The following is a 17,856-nucleotide window of genomic DNA, read 5'->3' as shown; positions in this document are numbered from 1 at the left end:
TTGATTGAATGGTGGTTTGGGGCTTTTGGCATCTCCATGGCCAGACTGTTGTCTGCATGATTGACTGCTGCTCAGTTGCTTTGACCTTATTAGATAGCAGCGGTCAGTGAGGTGCAAAAGTTACTGCCGTGGCTGTCGTGGCTTAACTCCAGTGTCCTTATCGCTCACCAGAAATTGCTGCAACCGTATCTTTGTTATTGCCGTCTGATTGTGATTGGCACTGGCAATTTTTCTCTACTTGCTGTCAGAGCCTCAATGCAGAAACCATGGCAACAATAGAAAAAAATACAGAGGCAATTTTAGAAGGGGGGATCTAAAACAAAGCAAGGTTTCTGTAACAGCGGATGTGTGAAGTGAAATGTGTTTTCAGGTGTGCAGGAGGCACAAGTTTATTTCTTTAGTTAGAGGAGTGATCAGCGCTCACTCCAGGTCGACCTCTTCCTGGATCTTTTGGTCAGGTCGAGGCAAATGCAAACACAGTGAGAATGCCCAATATGATGCTTGGACGGGGTTATTTGACCGCAGGTGCCATCACTGAAAGTGGGCTGTGGATTTTGGTGGACAGGTTTAATGATTCTTAAATGGCCTTTCATGAACCTGAGGCAGAGTAACTGCACCCTCCCGCTTACGGACTTCTTTGCTTCTTGTTGCAGTTTTGTTCCTTGTAAAAACGCTGATTTCTTCTGCCAAAGTAGAAGTTGCAGTGCTTTAAAAGGACATTAATCACCATTCATGCATAATTGTTCATAGTAAACAAGCAAGGCAAGAAAATATAATGTCCTGCTGAACTTTATGTTGTTTACCTTATACCCTTTTCAGCAAATCAGCTTCCTCCAAAGAGAGGAAACCTTGAAACGAACCCTTTGACACCCCCTCCTGTTTCCATCCCGCTTTTCTAGGTCTCTGTCCCAGGGGTGTGCATAGGTGGAAGGGTCACCCCCTGTGTTTAACTGCCCTGGTCTGGAAACCTGGCAGTGACTACAGTCTTTGTCTGGGCTTCTGTAACACTCAAGCTCTCTTTTTCTCTCTCTACTCCAGGCAGTGCTACTGTGAAGGGCCGGCTCTCACAGAGGGAATGTAGTGAATATCAGATCACATCCAAATATACTTTCCATGAGCAAAATCCCACATAAATAGCCCCATGCTCTGCTGCACATTCTTCAAAACCTTCTTTGAAGTGGCAACCCGTGAACAGTATTTTCTGTCTTGGCAAAAAAAAAAAAAACTGGGGGAAAAAAAGTCTTGTAAGAAATGCAGTATATACTGCATGTCTCTGAGTTCTTCTCTCCAGTCAACTAATCTAAACGCAGATTGCAGCAGCAGACAGTAATGTTCACTCGGGCAGTGTTTATGGGTCAGAGGTGCATTAATGATCATGCCCATGGTAGCAGGCTGAGGCTCTGGACCTGGCACAGAACCTTCATTATTTCTCCTGACTGTCAGGCTCCTGAAGTAGGCTTATGAGAAACAGTATCTACTTTCAAACAGTAGTTTGACCTCCTTCCAAAACATGACCCCTCTGGATTTGCTGTTGAACTAAAACTAATCCTACAGTAGATGTTTTACATGAATTTATATCTTGTGGTGTTTGATGTTTATTTGGTGGATTCATTTGAATGTATGCCTTTACGTGGGGATGGAACAGAGATCATCTGGTAACCTCATTAAAGTTGCTCTGAATTCAAGACCTAGATGAAACCCATCTGATTGTTAACATATTCCCTGTTAGAAATGCCGGTGGTCTGTACTCCATGATGCTGGCAACTATGTATAATCTATAGATTTTTAAAGATTTTAAGTCTCTATCTGCTTAGTGAGTTTAAGAGGAAACATTTTTGTCATTGGCCTTTTTATAAGGCTTATGGTTTGGCTCAGTAATGCAAATCTGAGCCAGGGTTATAGTTTCTGTTGGCACATAATGTTGCCCAAAATGCTGTATGCCAACTTAAAAGATCCTGCAGAGCACTAAGGGGAAGTTACAGTATTAATAAAACATACCAGGGTCCTTAAAAGTAATTTAAGATTCCACATGGCTGTCAGGGTTTAATGACGTTAGACACCATGACTCTTTTCAGACTGTTCAATATTTGTTCAGCAAGTCTTTCATTACAGATGGATGCACTTTTCAGCAGAAATATTCAAATCCAGTTTCATATTTGCCTTCAAAGATTTTTAAAAAAAATGTAATGCCAATGTAACCAACGATAATTAGTAAGATATGTTAGAAAACAGCATTTTATTCTCTATCTGCCTCTATAGAAAGTTAATAAACAGGAATCAGAATCTGGAGGAAAACAAGACTGATACTCTGCAGATACTCTAACTTGAACATTAAAGATATTTTGGATCTAATGCAGATGCATCAGATAATTTTAATTCATTTTACTGAACCTTCAAAGTTAATTCTGTCATTTGTTTTCTTTGTTTAAACCTTGAACTCATTAGTTGCTGTTCAAAGGGATTTTGACTGGATAACAATGGATGATCCTACAGCTTTGGTTTTGTTTTCTGTCAGTTATAAGCCTATATTAAATTCCATCATTTTACAGGGAACATGTGGGTCATTGAACAGATTATGCATTCCACATGTGCTTGTCTTACTGAATAGTACACAAATGTGCATATAAATAAGGTGTGCTGAAACTATACACACTATACCAGCAAATTTAAATACTTTTATTCATGTTAATGTTGATTTATTGATGTCTTATGTTCTAATTATGCATCACATCTACATAAGATCAACTGTTTCAGCTCAAAATATAAATACTATCTGTCCTCAAGACTTGTTTTGAGTGTTGCTACAGCTCCAATCTGTTGGTTATTTTCTTCCTTGGGAGACCTTCTGAGAAGTTGTGTTGTGGAGTGGCTTCGGTTTTGTGCAGAGCAACATCCCAGAGGGAACTGTGTGTGTTTTGAGAGTTAGAGGTTTTTTTTTCCTTGTTAAACTTCACATCCTGAATACTGCTCACAGTGACTCTACTGTGTCTGAGGAGGTCCTCTCAATACTACTGTGTGCTCACAGGGAGTTCTTTCCACTCAGCTTCCAGAGCAAAATCAGGGTGGGGAGAAGACTTGCATTAGATGCCCACTCATGACTCCTTGCACACCCATTGGTGTGTTTTTACAGAGAACCAGACAGACCCATACACAGACTCCTGGTCTTGAACAATGACATGCAACTCCTCAGGATGTCTATGTCATTTCCCGTGTTTGTCAGAAGTTATTTGGTGTTGCTGTGGAAACCAAATGTAATATTGAACCCCACCCCCGCCCCTCTCTGTTTCTGCCTGTGGCTTCCCCGTTTCCAGAAAAAAAACTGTCAGTGCGGGAGAGTCAGGCCTCATCTCCAACGTTAGCTGCGGCTGCCAGGCTCGCAGCAATGATACATGGGAAAGACAGAATGTACAGCAACAATATGAAAGGGAATCCGGTGAGTTTCTTTCTATCTGCACAGCGGATTTAAATGACACCAGCGTGAGCTACAAATGAATCCTTTTCTGTTTCAGGTGGCTGTATCTGATACGAAATATCACTCTCCAGGTGAAGAGGAGACGAGCCCTCTACCCATTGGTGGCAACTCACGCTGGGATTGTTTCTTCATGTCTTCTCCGGAGTCTAGGACCTGTTCTCAGAAACGGCATCCATCGTCGCCACACAGTGACAACAAGGGAATCCACAGTCCTAGTCAGGAGAGTCGGCGAGGGCCATTCCCTCGTGTCGGCCCCCCTTCTCCCTTCTCTTCCTCCACGTCTTTTCCTTCCTCCCCACTGGCTTCTCCTTATCGTTTGTTTGAGGGAGCACAGAGGCATCAAACTTCGTCGGGTGTACCAGTTTCCCCTGCTTTGCCTGGCAAAGGATGCAGTTTTACAGAGGCAAGCCGGGGCCTGAGGTAAGGCCCAGTTTTTCAGTTCGCGTTAAGTTTTGAGCAGAGAAGAAACATTTTATATTTAAACTAAAGTGTGAACTGTCACACTTAGACATTAGAAGTTTTAATCTGTCTGCCCAAAGCTTCTGAGTTACTGTTTTTTTGGGTTGCTATGGGAATGAAAACTCAAAACAAAAACTTGTTTTACAACCGTTTTGGAGTTGAACATTTCTTGTGAGAAAATCTAGAGACAGACCACCAAACACCCCCGCTTGGGGATATCAACAGGAGCACTGCTTTCTTACGCAGGGATTGTAGTCTGAACATGACAGGAAGTACGGACAGATTGGAGCTCCGTGTATTTTTATTTTAAAATGTAGATATTCAGCTTTGCAGTTTCAAAGAAATATCTCTACTATTTATAATTTACCGCATACCACGTTATCCTTTTTACTCCTGTTTCATTGTCTGCCTTTATGTGTGTGTTAAGTCCTAGTCTTGAATGCGACAGTGAAGAAGAGGACATGCTGGGACATACATACCCTTGCTCTTCTTTAAAGCAGAGCTCCGTATTTCAGTCGAGCTCAGGAGAAGAGAGAGACACATCACCAGAATTGAACCGTACACTTTCTGACAGCACACACCAGTCCACTCAGGTACAATCTTAATTATACCCCTTTTATTAACGGTTGACTCTGAATGTGGACCAAATATTGCTATAATTAGTTCTATTATTCTTAGTAGTAGTAGTAGTAGTAGTAGTAGTATTAATAATGGCAATGGTGGTTTTGATCAGAATGCTTATTATTAGTATTCATTTTAATTGCTAATCATTGTAAAATTATTTATTTTGTTACAAACAATACGATGAAATTTTTGTATCAGAGGTTAAAAGGAAGTTGACAGAATTAGAATTTTTTTATGCCCCAGTGGCACCATCATGATTTTAAAGTGAATGTTGGGTTAAAAATAACAGTTGTGATGGTCAGCTGTATCTGCTCTGTCAGTCAGTCAATCAAATGTATTGCAATGTATGTAATGTATCAGGCGGCCCTATGGACTCCAGCATTCAGCTCTGCTTTATCCGTTCTGTCTGATCCTCCTCCTTATCCAGAAACCAGAGGAGGTCGAGGTGCGCCTGCGTTCTTACTCCTACTCCTCCCCCAAAGCAAAGCCTTCACGGCCACAGCTAAACCGAGATGTGACCATCGGTGATCTGACAGAAGGTGAATGACCTATGACCTTTTAGCCTTTGTGACCTTTGTGTTCCCAGGAGCCACTGAATGGACACATGCTGTAAACATCTGATAGGAACTCACATACAGGTGTCATAAATCAACCAACCCTCCATTAACGTGTATTTTTGGGTGGAGTGAAAGCACAGTTGTGTTCAGGCCGCCCGACTCGCGTGTACATGTGAAAACCTACAAGTGCGCAGCATTAAGGTCATGCTTTGTCCCATGTAGATGGTGCATTGAGCAGCAGCAGTCATTCTCTTCTCCAAGCTCTTTCTCTCTCTAAATCCCTCTCCCGTCTGAACCAAGTTAGTAAGTACACGAATGGTTGGCAGCCTTTCCAACCTTCCTGCTGAAGTCTGGGATGAATCAGTGCCTGTTGCAATCAAACTTCAAGTCTTGTATTAAACACTTAAAGTGAACATGGATTTGAAATTAAATAGAGAGCAGGAAAACTAAATTAATAATGTCTTTTACTAATTAAATCTTCACTAAAACACGATGTTAATCGCTGTGGTCGCTCTCTTCTTTTCTGGTGTGTGGTATCATTCTGTATAATGTAAAACCAGTGCGTTAAAAGAACTTTTTTTTCTAAATGTTTGGAGACGTTTGGAGAAGTTGACTTTTTCCAGAGCTTTACATCAGTTTTAAAACTGTAATCAAAACATATTTTCTGTCAGTATGGACTGACAAATAATGCTCTATACTGTTTTGGTCTTTGCAAAGCTTTGGAAAAAACTCATCTGCAGTAGGATGTGTTTCTACTCTGAGGGTATATATGCTGGTGCATATTTTGCTTTCTTCTTGGTTCAAGCTCCTTTACTGTCATCTGGTTTTTAAGCCAAAACAGTTGCGCTTTTATATATTTCTGTGGGGCTCTACTGGATTGTTTAAATTTTGATTGGTGATGGTGGTTTTCAAAAGCTTTAAAGATCGATTCAGTTTTGCCAACTCGTGTTTCATGTTTATTCATTTGCATTTATGCTCTCTGTTTTAGAGCAGAGAGCTTTCAGCCTGAATGAGACTCCAAGAGAGAAGAGGTAATTTCATTTGAACTCAATACTCTCTGCTGTGTGCTCATTGTTTTCGTCTTCCTCCCTTTTAGGTAACCTTTTCCCAGTAGTTGCAGATTGGCTGAATGGGTGTATTCCAACATTTGTGTATCTGTGTCCTACGTAAACGTGTGGTTGTGATGGGAGTGTGCAGGATATGACATACTTCCTGATGTAGGACCAGGGCCAGAATTATGCCCTTATTTCACCCTCAGAAAAACCTCATGTAAACAACAAAATACCAAGATGTTATTGGACTAAAGAACTTCTCCAAAATTACACTTTACAGTGGATACTAGTAAAGTGTATACTCTCTTTGGATGTACTCTCTCTGCGTATTTCAGCTCATACAAAATTAACATTAATTTCTGAATTGTACAAAATCTTCTTATTCTGATATTCTTTCATAGCTGTCATAACATATATTAATTTTATAGCCAGCTCATCTCACTCATTTCATAAAAATATCACCCGCTTATGCATTTTATTGCCGTAACCATGCATTGCCAACAGTCAAAACATTCTAGAACCTTATCTTTTAGAACAGAAATTGTTATATGAGATAATCAGTAATATTGGGAAAAACGTGATCAGATTCATCATTCTTTGCTACTATCTATGACCTCACTGTTACTCTAGTGTCAACGATCTGTGGATGTTGCCTTTATCTTGAATATTAACAAATCATTATTTTGTTTGAAGAAAAAGTCTGTGTGACATACATTTACATGTAAACTCCATATATCTGTTTTTTTTTTTAACCATGCATTCCTTAGTCCAAACAAATTCTTCCAACCTGAATCTGTGATGATCTTACATGTGGTTACTGTTTAGATTCAGATGATGATCTGAAACGCAACATCCTCGTCTGAGTTGTGTTATATCCATGCAGGCTTTTGGGTTTCCGTAAACGGGCCCAGTCAGCAGAGGAGGAGAACACCACCTCACTCCAACATATCACCCTCACAGAGTTCCTCAAAGAGTATGTTTTCACCAAAATGGTTTCACAGCCATGCATGTGTGGCTTAACCCATTCTAACCCCGTCTTCATTCTCCAGCTTATTCATTAACCACGTGGATTCCATGCAGCTGTGTTTGGGCATGTGTCAGTGCTCAGAAGTAGATTGTATTAACACTTTTTCTATCAGGTCACAGTAAAATGACACTGCATGTCTCTCTTCTTTTAGTTCTCCTTGTTGTCTCTCACCCAGAATATATAATGTTGCATATGTAGCTGTCAAGACTTTTTATTAATTGCATCTTGCCAAGGTCATTCTATAAATAGAATCCTCTCAAGTTCATAGTGACTTCCAAGCATGCCAAGCATGTTGGTAAGAGTAATGGTCTGTAGAGTGGGGGTCTTGGAAGACTGTCTGGACATTCTTTCTTTCCAGCATCAACAACACAAGCATTATAAGTATAAAAAGAACAATAAACTGTTTTGTCGTCAGTTTATTGTGTTCATTTTTAGCTATAATGCTGCAGTCTTCCACAGGCCAGAAACAGTGCAAGTTATTGAAGTGATGTTGCTGAACTAAAATGTTCATATTGAAACAGGATCGAGGATGAGGAGTGGGACAAATACATCATTCCATCTAAGGTTGAGTCAGAAAAGTACAAAGTCAGCCGGACCTTCAGCTTCCTCAAAAGCAGGATGTCCAGCACTCGCAACAAAACCAAGGTGAGTCCAAACAATGGAGGGGCTCCAGTGGAAAACATGATTCAGGCTGCTGAAGAATTTACTGAAATGGTTGAATACTTATAGAACTATAACAGGCCAGAGCTGAAAATGCCTGCAAAAGTGGTGTAGTAAAATGTTTACCACCTTTGAAAGGAGCCATGTCAGGATCTCTGTGCTGGGGAGCCATTGTCTCTTCACAGTGCCTTTATTTGGTAATGGAGAAAATTCCCTCTCCTCAGGTCTTAGCAACAGGACACAGTGAAAATATCCTCTTACATAATGTATAGACCCGACTTCACACAGCATGAGGAACCAAAACACATTCCATAGTATACGCTCCATCTAATAAAACGTGTGCATGCGTCCAACAACGTGTTTTCATGCACTAACCCATCGTGTACGTTCAGAAACATTCAGAAAACACGTACTCAGAGACTTCCTTGTAAAGCTTAATAAGATAATAAACATTACTCTAATGCACATGTGGAGGGTTCCCCTTAATACTCCCCCCCACAGCAGCAGGCGGTCTACATGCATTTTTAACAGAGTAAACAGAAAAGATCAGAGACCCCCCCTTTATCTCAACTAGCTCCACTTTAACAGGTGTGCTTTAGCAAGAGAATGACGGCTCTGTTCCTCTGCTTGCTTTGCTGCTGCGGGTTGTGTTATTCGTCGGTGGTTTATGTGGCATTCTAGTTTTAACTGTAAAATGAGAGAGTGAATTTAAAATATTTACAATTCTTGCAGGTAAAGACAAAAGAGATAAAGGAAGGAAAAGAGAGGTCGAGCAACACTAATGGACACCAGTTTGTTCCTGTCTCTCCATCTGGTCCCACACTCTGTGTGGCCTGTGATAAGTCTGTTTCTGGGAAGGAACTGTTGCAGTGCTCCAGTAAGTGCTGCACTGTCAGTGCTGTTGTTTTATGTCTGTGGTTGCTGAACTGTTTAGGGGTTTTTGTGCATGCTTCTCTATGTTTTATTTGGTAAAGAACATGCAATCAGTTTTCTCCCTCTTTTAAAGTTAACATCTGTCATGAGGTGGCAGGGCAACTTTATAGCCATTTTGACACAACATTATGACCCATTTTGGTTATTTTGTTTATTGTCAGTTAACTAATCAAATTAACTGGGGTTTCCATCTGTCTTTGCCTGTAGTCTGTTCTCTGCACGCCCATAAAAGCTGTCGTGAGTCTGCCGGAGCCTGCGGAAAGGTAAGCACCCCCACACACCCCAGTAAAATCAGATAATCAAGATCAGTTTATCAAAAATATTATTAAGTCTGTCTATAGGTGGATCTTTTTAAAATGCTAGACTACAGAAATAGCGAGAGACACCACCAATGCAACTCTGACTACTCTTGAAGGAGTAAAACCCTTCAACAGCTGACTTGGGGGAGACTCTGCATGGGACAACTGTTGTTGGGTGCCTCAATGAAAGCGTGACAGTAGCTGAGAAAAAGAAAGGAAACGTCTGCAGGAGTTAACCCAAAGACATGTGTGGGACTCCAATGTCACTACAGGCCTTTGTCTGATTAGACCAAAATGGAACACACTATACACTCTTTCTCTGTAGCAGGTGCTGGAATGTCATGAAGGCAGGGCGTGAGTGAATTGAAATTACACATGCAGCTGATTCAGTCTGCCACAAACTTTGGCAAAACAAGAAAACACAAAGAAAGCTATTCAGGTTTAAGACAAATGGGTGAATGCGCCGCTGCATCTGAGTAAACGCAGATAACAAATAGGAAAAATACGTTTTACCTTTTTTTATGCTAACGTCTCTTAACACGCTACAGTTGTTATGTTAAAGCCTTTTGATTTTTAATTAAAGGATTCTTCTAAGTTTACAGTCTGCGTCAGGTCTAAATTTGCATGTGGTTTGCTGCTCCGCTCCCCTCTGCTTTGGCTTCTTGTGACATTCCTCCATGTTAACAAAAAAGGCATAATATCAAAGCAAGAAGTAAATGAGTTCCTGAGACCAAGGAAGTGGACACAACAGGAAGAGTAAATTCCAACCTTTTGTTGGAACAGTGCCTAATAGGTGTCCTACACGAGTTCTTTTCACATAATGTAAATTTTGTTGGCTGAATTTGCTACAACTGCATTGGCTCCACGATTTACTGCTGGTTATGTCTGTTTTTTCCTCAGAAGCCGCTGGAGAGGAATGCCTTGCTGATGAAAAGCAAGACCTTGTCTCTCCCACAGAGTGAGTCCCCCCTTCACTCACTACTCCCTTGTTCTGAGATCAAGTTATTACCTGTCCTCCCTTGTTTTTGCTATAGTAAATGAAGACAGCCATTTGTCAACATCCCTTGACCCCCCCTTACAAGGTTTTTTTTTTTTTTCTTAGTTAAAAAAAGTTAAAACTTAATCCATCTCAGTGGGGGATCTTGTTGGGGTAATGTTTATGAGCATGTTTGTGCATGAGGACAGAGGTTGAATGTGTTGAGTGTGTGCAGAGATGAGGTCTTCACTGGGTGTTCGGCCTCTGACGCTGAGCGTAAAAAACAATCAAATTAAATACTATTCTTTCAAATAGTGTCACACCCATTTAAACGTTGAATTTAGAAATCATCCCATCCATCCTCTACCGCTTATCCGGGGTCGGGTCGCGGGGGCAGCAGCCTAAGGAGAGAGGCCCAGACTTCTCTCTCCCCAGCTACCTCTTCCAGCTCATCCGGGGGGATCCTCAGGCATTCCCAGGCCAGTCGAGAGACACAGTCTCTCCAACGTGTCCTGGGTCTTCCCGGGGAGCCCCCTGAACGCCTCACCAGGGAGGCGTCCAGGGGGCATCCTGACTAGATGCCCAGGCCACCTCATCTGGCTCCTCTCAACGTGGAGGAGCAGCGACTCTACTCCGAGCTCCTCCCGGATGGCAGAGCTTCTCACCCTATCTCTAAGGGAGAGCCCAGCCACCCTACGGAGGAAGCTCATTTCGGCCACTTGTACCCATGATCTTGTTCTTTCGGTCATGACTCAAAGCTCATGACCATAGGTGAGGGTAGGAACGAAGATCGACCGGTAAATCGAGAGCTTCGCATTTTGGCTCAGCTCTCTCTTCACCACTACGGACCAGTGCAGAGTCTGCATTACTGCGGACTCCTCTCCATGGCCTCACCGAACTCTTCCCGTGACCAGGTCTTTGCCTCGGCAACAGCCGTAGCTGCACTTCGCTTGGCCTGCAGGTACATATCTGCTGCCTCAGGAGTCCCACAGGCCAGTAAGGCCCGATACGACTCCTTCTTCAGCCTGACGGCATCCCAGGTTCGGGCATTGCCGCCACGACAGGCACCAACCACCTTGCGGCCACAGCACCGGTCAGCCGCCTCAACAATGGAGGCACAGAACACGGTCCACTCAGATTCAGAACACCACCTCACTCCAGTGCAGAAGATCCCGGCCGGACTCCATGGGCAGAGGTCCGGCCACCAGGTGCTCGCCAACGTGCGAGGCTCCAGGAGGGGGCCCCGGTGACCCGCATCCGGGCAAGGGAAACTTGGCACCAATGTTGTTTATCATCATTAGGGGGTCATGGGTCGCTTTGTCTGATCCCTCACCTAGGACCTGTTTACCATGGGTGGCCCTACCAGGGGCATAAAGCCCCAGACAACGGAGCTCCTCGGATCATTGGGACACGCAAACCCCTCCACCACGATAAGGTGGTAGCCCAGGAGAAATCATCCCACCAAGCTTTATTGAACACTTACTACTCCAGACATCAGCTACAAGGATATAAATAGAAGAACTCAAAACAGACGTTTCACGCATTTAAATTTATGGTCACCAAAGTGAAAATACTAATTTTCCTGCTCACTGCTTTGCTCCCTTCTGTAGCCTATAAAGAAAGCTCTACGGCCTCCATTTTCTCCCCGTGCTCTTCCTCTTCACTTCCTCCAATGACCAGAGATAAAAAAGAAACAGCCCTCCCTCTCTCCAAAAGCCTCTCCATATCTACAGACAGCAGGTAGTAACACACAGCATATCGGAATTCAATCTGGATCTGAACTTGATTGAAATGAACTAGGTGTCTTTAGGCCTCCTTGTTTTAAAAACTCTCCACTGAAGCAAAACGGATTAATCCTGTTTGATTAATTCTATTTAAACTGATTATTGGCAGAAAGAGAGTTGTGTATCCCAGTGGAAATGGGACAGCTGACCTCAGTTTTTTTAATCAAAATAACTATGTTTCACTGGAGGCGATTAAGTGATGCTGGGGCGGTGGACAGTGAGTGCAGCGGCGCAGTTTGCACAAACATCTCGCCATCTGATGAGGGAACGCCGGCCGCAGCCACGCCTGCTTCCACTGAGCAGCCAATGACTGCACAGGGTGAGAACCACACGCTCCTCTGAAACGTGTCGCACCGACACTTATAGTTGACACTTTAAATCATCTGAGCCGGGATTTGGGTTGCACAGATGCTGTTGATGCCTCTCTGCTGAGTGACCTCTCTGCTGACCTGCTGGGACTTGAGGTGGAGTCGTGGAGTCTGGCCGTCAGTCCAGAGTTTTGCAAGCAACATGACAGACGCACTGTGAAAAGACAGGATGTCATTTATGGTATGCCTGCTAAATGCAATATTGAATATTTAATATATTTGTTCAGGGATTCATTAAGGTCCTGATGACTTCAGCCAGTGTCTTTTCATCATTTTCCCGTGTAGAGCTGATCCAGACAGAGTTACATCACATCCAGACTCTGACAGTCATGTCAGAAGTGTTCAGGAGAGGTATGGTGGAGGAGCTACAGCTTGACTGGGACTGTGTGGCCCGGATTTTCCCTTGTTTGGATTCCTTGCTGCTCTTTCACAGAAACCTTTTTGGGGCATTACAAGAAAGGCGACAGGCTGGAACCCAACCGGACAGTCCTCAAAATTATTTTATCAATCAGATTGGAGATGTGCTGCTTCAACAGGTAGGTGGAAGGTACATTTTTACCTGTAAACAAACTCAAAAATCAATCACTCAGGGCCCTTTTTCTCAGTTTTCAGATGAAAATGCAGAGAAAATGAAGGAGGTGTATGGAGAGTTCTGCAGCCATCACACAGAGGCTGTGAACGTCTTCAAAGAACTACTGCAGCAAAATAAAAAGCTTCAAAACTTTGTCAAAGTAAGCTGCTCCACTAAAACTCGTTTTATTTTTGCATTTTATTTCCGCTCCCAAATATATAACTGATTGATCCCTCTGCCCACAGCAACAGAGCAATAACTCTCTGGTCAGACGAAGAGGGGTGCCAGAATTCATCCTGCTGATCACCCAGAGAATTACCAAGTATCCGGTGCTGTTAGAGAGGATGTTACAGTACACTCAGGGTGTGTTGCCTCTAGTTTACCATGAACAACTCTCTAAATCTTAATATTTAATTTTAGAACGTTTGGAGCATCTGTAGAGAAAAAATCTAGAGGGTACTTCATGGATTCATTGATTTTCCTGTGTCCAACTGATATACTGTATATATTTGTTAATACAGTAATTAAAATAAACCAAAAATTATTGATTTTAATTGTTTTATTTTCTTTGGGGCTCCCACAGAAGGAAGCCAGGAACACTTTAACCTGTCCTGCGCCCTGGCTCAGATTCGTGACATTATCACTGCAGTGGACCTGACTGTAAATAAATATGAAAAGTGCCAGGAACTGCAGGAAGTGCTGGCTCGGCTGGAGAACAAAAGCACAGCTAAGCTAAAGAATGGCAAGGTGTTCCGCAAACAAGACCTAGACAGCAAGCACAGGGACCTGCAACATAAAGGGTTGGTCTACTGGAAAACTGCCACGGGTCGTCTCAAAGGTACAAATGAATGTGACATCATTTGTTGTACTGAAGTCTATATCTTTAATCTCTAATCTAATTTTAATTGCAGATACTCTGGCTCTTCTGCTCACTGATGTTCTTGTCTTTCTGCAAGAGAAAGACCAACGTTTTATATTTGCTGCCGTGGTAAGAGTCTTCTGATGCACACAGCTCGTTTTATCTGCCACTATGTGTTCACGTGTCTTTATTGTGGTTTTATCTCCTGTTTCAGGACCAAAAGCCTCCCGTAATACCGCTGCAGAAGCTCATAGTTAGAGAAGTGGCTAATGAGGAGAGAGGCATGTTTCTTATCTCTGCCTCCTCAGTAGGACCAGAGATGTATGAAGTTCACACATCCAGCAAAGATGAGCGGAATGGATGGATGAGACACATACGACAAGCTGTAGAGAGGTGTGTGTGTGTGTGTGTGTGTGTGTGTGTGTGTGTGTGTGTGTGTGTGTGTGTGTGTGTGTTATGCATTATCAAACCTGTCGGTCTATCTGATAGTTGTCCTGAGGAAGAAGAGGAGGAGGAACGATGTGCTGAGACGGAGGAGGCCAGAAGATTGGCAGAAGCCCGAGTGCAGAAGATCACTAAGTTCCAAGGTAAGTGGGGGGGGGTGCATGAAATCGTTTCTGTTATCATCGTCTCATAAACAGCAAATTTTGATCTTTGGTGTAGAAACGTTGTTGGGGCATGACCAGCAAATTTGCAACACTCTGGAAGAGAAGTTACAGCTGTACGCTGAGCTGACAGAATTGACCCTCAACTCACCCGAAGCTGTGGCGCAGCGCCACCTGCTGGTGCCGCCGGACGCCGACAGCGAAATTCCTCCACAGGCTACCTCACTGCTCACTGCTGCTCTCAGAGAAGGTAACCTCTTGTGTTGTGTTGTGTTGTTTAGGGGTGGGGGTTGTGAGAGGTAATTAACATTTTGAGTTTTATTTGAGTATCGTGGTTTACAGAAACTGTGAGAGCTACGACGGGAGAAAAAGTGTGGCTTCTAAAAAGTTAAAGAACACGTGTACTGAAGTAAAAAACTCACTGCTGGAATTTAAATGAGCAGTCGTTAAAACGATTTAGCTATTTTAAAGCGGACATGTCTCGTATTTGTATCTTATCTGCATTCAATTTTTTAACATCACGTCACTTCAGTTAAATGGGTTATCTCAACATCCTGTGGGGTTAGCAGATTCTGATACCTGGCACACTATAGCTCAGCCAATAGGGAGTCTGAAGAAGCCTAACTGAGAAACAGCTTTACAAAATAGCACTGAGATATCAAATCCCTCTCCCTCTGCAGCGGAGAATCTGATGAACATTCTGCAGGCTCGGGACAGCCTCTCTGGTCAAAGTCAGAGCTCTCCTGTAGGGGGACCAGTGGGCTGCAGCTACAACAGCCACGGCAGCAGCATACAGGAATCTCCTTCTGAACGTGAGCCCCAGAAACACCAACATTCGGGATTTTTGGTTCTCTTGAAATCCGCATGGTCATTGTGACATTAACTTGAGCCTGTCTGGTTTTCTTGCTGCTACAGCGGATTACCTGAGCACGCTCAGTATGAGCTCAACCTCTCTCGGCTCAGACAGCGAGCTGACGGGGATGGACGGCACGCTGTGGAGCTCTGCCATCGAGCTGAGGAGAGTAGACGGCAAAGGGACGCTCTCCAAGGTTCATCTACTGTTGTTCCTGAACAGTTGTAAATAAAGTAAAACCTGAAGCCAAGCTCCCCTTCAATGACATGCTTGTGTGCAGGTGGCAGAGAGCGTCCAGAGTCTGACTCAGCTCCTCTACAGTCTGCAGGTAGGATTCTATTTTAGTACACGTCATTGTTTTGGTTATTATTTCACATGGATCAGATGATTGTGGATTTGAAGGAATTCAGTAGACAGTTTCACCAACTGTCCCGGTGTTGGCAGGCCACTATAACTCTGCAGGACAGCTGCCATGAAGTGCAGAAATTCCTCCTCCAGGAGGGGGAAAAACCTCAGCTCCGAAGCATCGCCTCCCTCCAAATGAGTCAGGTAACTGTCACGTCCCCTTTCTGTTGGAATCCATGGTTACATTTTGGCCAAGTGTTGTACCAGTCGCTTTTTTTTAAAATAGTGATTTTCACAAGACGTGTCAAACTGTTGTGCAGGTGCAGGAGAAGCCGCGAATTGCAGATAAGAAGAAAGAGGAAGTAGATAAGAAGAGCTTAGAGAGGAAGAAAGAAGAAATGGACGATGAGGTGCAGAAAATGCACGTGAAGCTGAAACAAGAGCAGCAGCGCTGGGACAGAGAGTGTGTGGCCAGAGAAAAACAGCAGGTAAATATTCTGCTCTTTGGCCACATCACCATAGAATAATTGTATTTTATGCCTTTTGGAATGTGTGTGTGTGTTATTGTGATTCATTCATTCAACACGTGTTTCCAGAGCGAGCACGAGAGCCTGTTGGAGGAGCGCGAGCATCGGTGCCTGCTGGAGGCTGCGCGGCTGCGCTGCGAGAGGGAGCAGCTGGAGGCCCAGCTGCTGGAGTACCAGCAAAATGTGGACAGGCTGAGGGAAGGGCAGAGGAGCGTGGAGATGGAGAAGGAGAGGGTGGAAGCCCAGCAGAGGGTACTGCAGAGCTGGAGACACAACCGCCAGAGCAGCCTGCCTGTTACAATACCGCTGGATGAATACAAGGTGAGGGACGAGGCAGGTGATGCGCGCTAGGGAGCTGCTCTCTTACCGGTGCTGTCTCTATTCTCCAGGTTCCCACTCACAGTCGCACAGGGAGTCTGGATGGCCGATGCTCATTGTACGCCAACGAAACTGTGCTGGCCGCCCTGAATCAGAACCAGCTCCACCAGCCAGCGAACAACAACCAGCAGCAGTTTTTGCCAAAGAAGAACCGGGATGGCGCTCTGACTAGCTACACCGCTAACGTCGGCCTCAGTGCCAGCCTGTACAACAGCCTCAACACCTTGCTGAGTCAGGCGCACAACAAACAGCCTCCAGAGGGTCTCACGTACCCGAACCACAGTAAGAGCCATGGCTGCTCCTGGCCTCTCCATGACTCCACTGCTCAGACACAGCGACCAACCACGAGTAAGTCACCTTTTAAGCCAAAGTCGATGTGAGATCAACACAAAATGTCGCCTCTGGCTTCGAGCATTTCATTTCTTCTAAAACATTTTTCCCCATCTCCTGCAGATTTCAGCCCACCATTGGATAGGCGATCTCTTGACCCCTGGGTGTCAGAGGTCACGGGTCATGGACTTTATGATGACGACTATCCATCGTCTCCCTCTCTCGCCCCCCTGCTACCCCCACAGGCCTACCTTTCACTTGAAGGGCAGAATGGGGAAGAGGCAGGAGAGGAGAACATTGTTTATCTCTGAGAATCATTAGAGAAGATCGATTAAGCTGCCCCGATATCAAACTGGACCTAAAATAATATATCTGTAGCTTCGTTTGTGTTTGCGTGCCTTTTTATCCATCTTATCGATGGATATAAGTCTAATGAAAAAGAAAAACTGAAAAGGGAATAGAGGCAGGAAGGAAGCATGCACAGTTACAGTCCAACAAAATTGGTGCCTTTGCCAGTGAGCAGTGGTGGATGTTAATCATACTCTTCCTGTGTGGTAACATCAGCCTTTTTGCAGACATTTTTATAACACTTCCTGTGTTTTTACTTCTACCATAATTCCTTTTAGTATCTGTTGCACTTTTTTGATGATAAAGGTACTTTAGTGCCCCATCAACTGGGACCTAATGTACCAAAAATTGGACATAAGTACTGCTGTTTTTTCCCATGAGCACTTAAAAGGAAATGGAAATATTTGTGGTGAAAATGAAGAACTTCCCCAGATGTATGTACAGAGAGATATTGTGAGAACTGACTAATATGTATAGAGGGTTTATCTGAAAGGCTAAAATAGTGACACTATTGTAGAATAATAAATACTGTATGTGTATACTTGGATGGAAAAGGCTGCCTATGCACACTTTGTTCAAAGAAAAATGCATCCCCCCCCCCCCCGCCCACAAGTGCCAAATCTTATCTGATGCTATAATTAGCAGTGTCTCTTTCCTTTTCCGCCTTGTCTAATAATTTATTGTGTGCACATTTTGCTTCATGCACTGTGAATATGATGTTTGATATGCATTGGTGTAATCTCTGTACTCTGTACTGTGATGTGCCTTAATGATGTGTTGTACATAAAAATCATCACAACAAACATTTGTGTTTTTTGTGCACGTTTGT

General features: G+C 43.6%; 1 protein-coding gene across 4 annotated transcripts in view; it reads left to right on the top strand.

Moving 5' to 3' along the window:
• The window catches only part of LOC101078044 (rho guanine nucleotide exchange factor 28-like), a 28,231-nt gene extending 10,401 nt beyond the window's left edge, over window positions 1-17,830 (top strand). For 2 of the 4 annotated variants that reach the window (XM_029829019.1, XM_029829021.1), the window contains 30 exons: window positions 3,312-3,433; window positions 3,510-3,892; window positions 4,359-4,524; window positions 4,983-5,094; window positions 5,335-5,415; window positions 6,101-6,143; window positions 7,048-7,137; window positions 7,713-7,836; window positions 8,584-8,728; window positions 8,992-9,047; window positions 9,984-10,041; window positions 11,670-11,799; window positions 12,032-12,162; window positions 12,252-12,392; window positions 12,497-12,747; window positions 12,817-12,942; window positions 13,028-13,145; window positions 13,366-13,620; window positions 13,694-13,770; window positions 13,856-14,034; window positions 14,131-14,228; window positions 14,305-14,496; window positions 14,927-15,058; window positions 15,162-15,295; window positions 15,380-15,427; window positions 15,544-15,648; window positions 15,765-15,932; window positions 16,041-16,292; window positions 16,361-16,697; window positions 16,803-17,830. In XM_029829019.1, the coding sequence (XP_029684879.1) occupies window positions 3,312-3,433; window positions 3,510-3,892; window positions 4,359-4,524; window positions 4,983-5,094; window positions 5,335-5,415; window positions 6,101-6,143; window positions 7,048-7,137; window positions 7,713-7,836; window positions 8,584-8,728; window positions 8,992-9,047; window positions 9,984-10,041; window positions 11,670-11,799; window positions 12,032-12,162; window positions 12,252-12,392; window positions 12,497-12,747; window positions 12,817-12,942; window positions 13,028-13,145; window positions 13,366-13,620; window positions 13,694-13,770; window positions 13,856-14,034; window positions 14,131-14,228; window positions 14,305-14,496; window positions 14,927-15,058; window positions 15,162-15,295; window positions 15,380-15,427; window positions 15,544-15,648; window positions 15,765-15,932; window positions 16,041-16,292; window positions 16,361-16,697; window positions 16,803-16,990 (4,442 nt within the window). In that variant the 3' untranslated portion in view covers window positions 16,991-17,830. The remainder of the gene's footprint in view (window positions 1-3,311; window positions 3,434-3,509; window positions 3,893-4,358; window positions 4,525-4,982; window positions 5,095-5,334; window positions 5,416-6,100; window positions 6,144-7,047; window positions 7,138-7,712; window positions 7,837-8,583; window positions 8,729-8,991; window positions 9,048-9,983; window positions 10,042-11,669; window positions 11,800-12,031; window positions 12,163-12,251; window positions 12,393-12,496; window positions 12,748-12,816; window positions 12,943-13,027; window positions 13,146-13,365; window positions 13,621-13,693; window positions 13,771-13,855; window positions 14,035-14,130; window positions 14,229-14,304; window positions 14,497-14,926; window positions 15,059-15,161; window positions 15,296-15,379; window positions 15,428-15,543; window positions 15,649-15,764; window positions 15,933-16,040; window positions 16,293-16,360; window positions 16,698-16,802) is intronic. The other 2 variants (XM_011615900.2, XM_029829020.1) reach the window with 2 other exon arrangements.
• The last annotated feature ends 26 nt before the right edge of the window (window positions 17,831-17,856 follow it).

This window comes from Takifugu rubripes, chromosome 21 (genome assembly GCF_901000725.2).
Source record: "Takifugu rubripes chromosome 21, fTakRub1.2, whole genome shotgun sequence".
Lineage (NCBI taxonomy): Eukaryota > Metazoa > Chordata > Actinopteri > Tetraodontiformes > Tetraodontidae > Takifugu > Takifugu rubripes.
The sequence above is the reverse complement of the archived record's forward strand: the minus strand, read 5'-3'. Positions and strand labels throughout refer to the sequence as shown.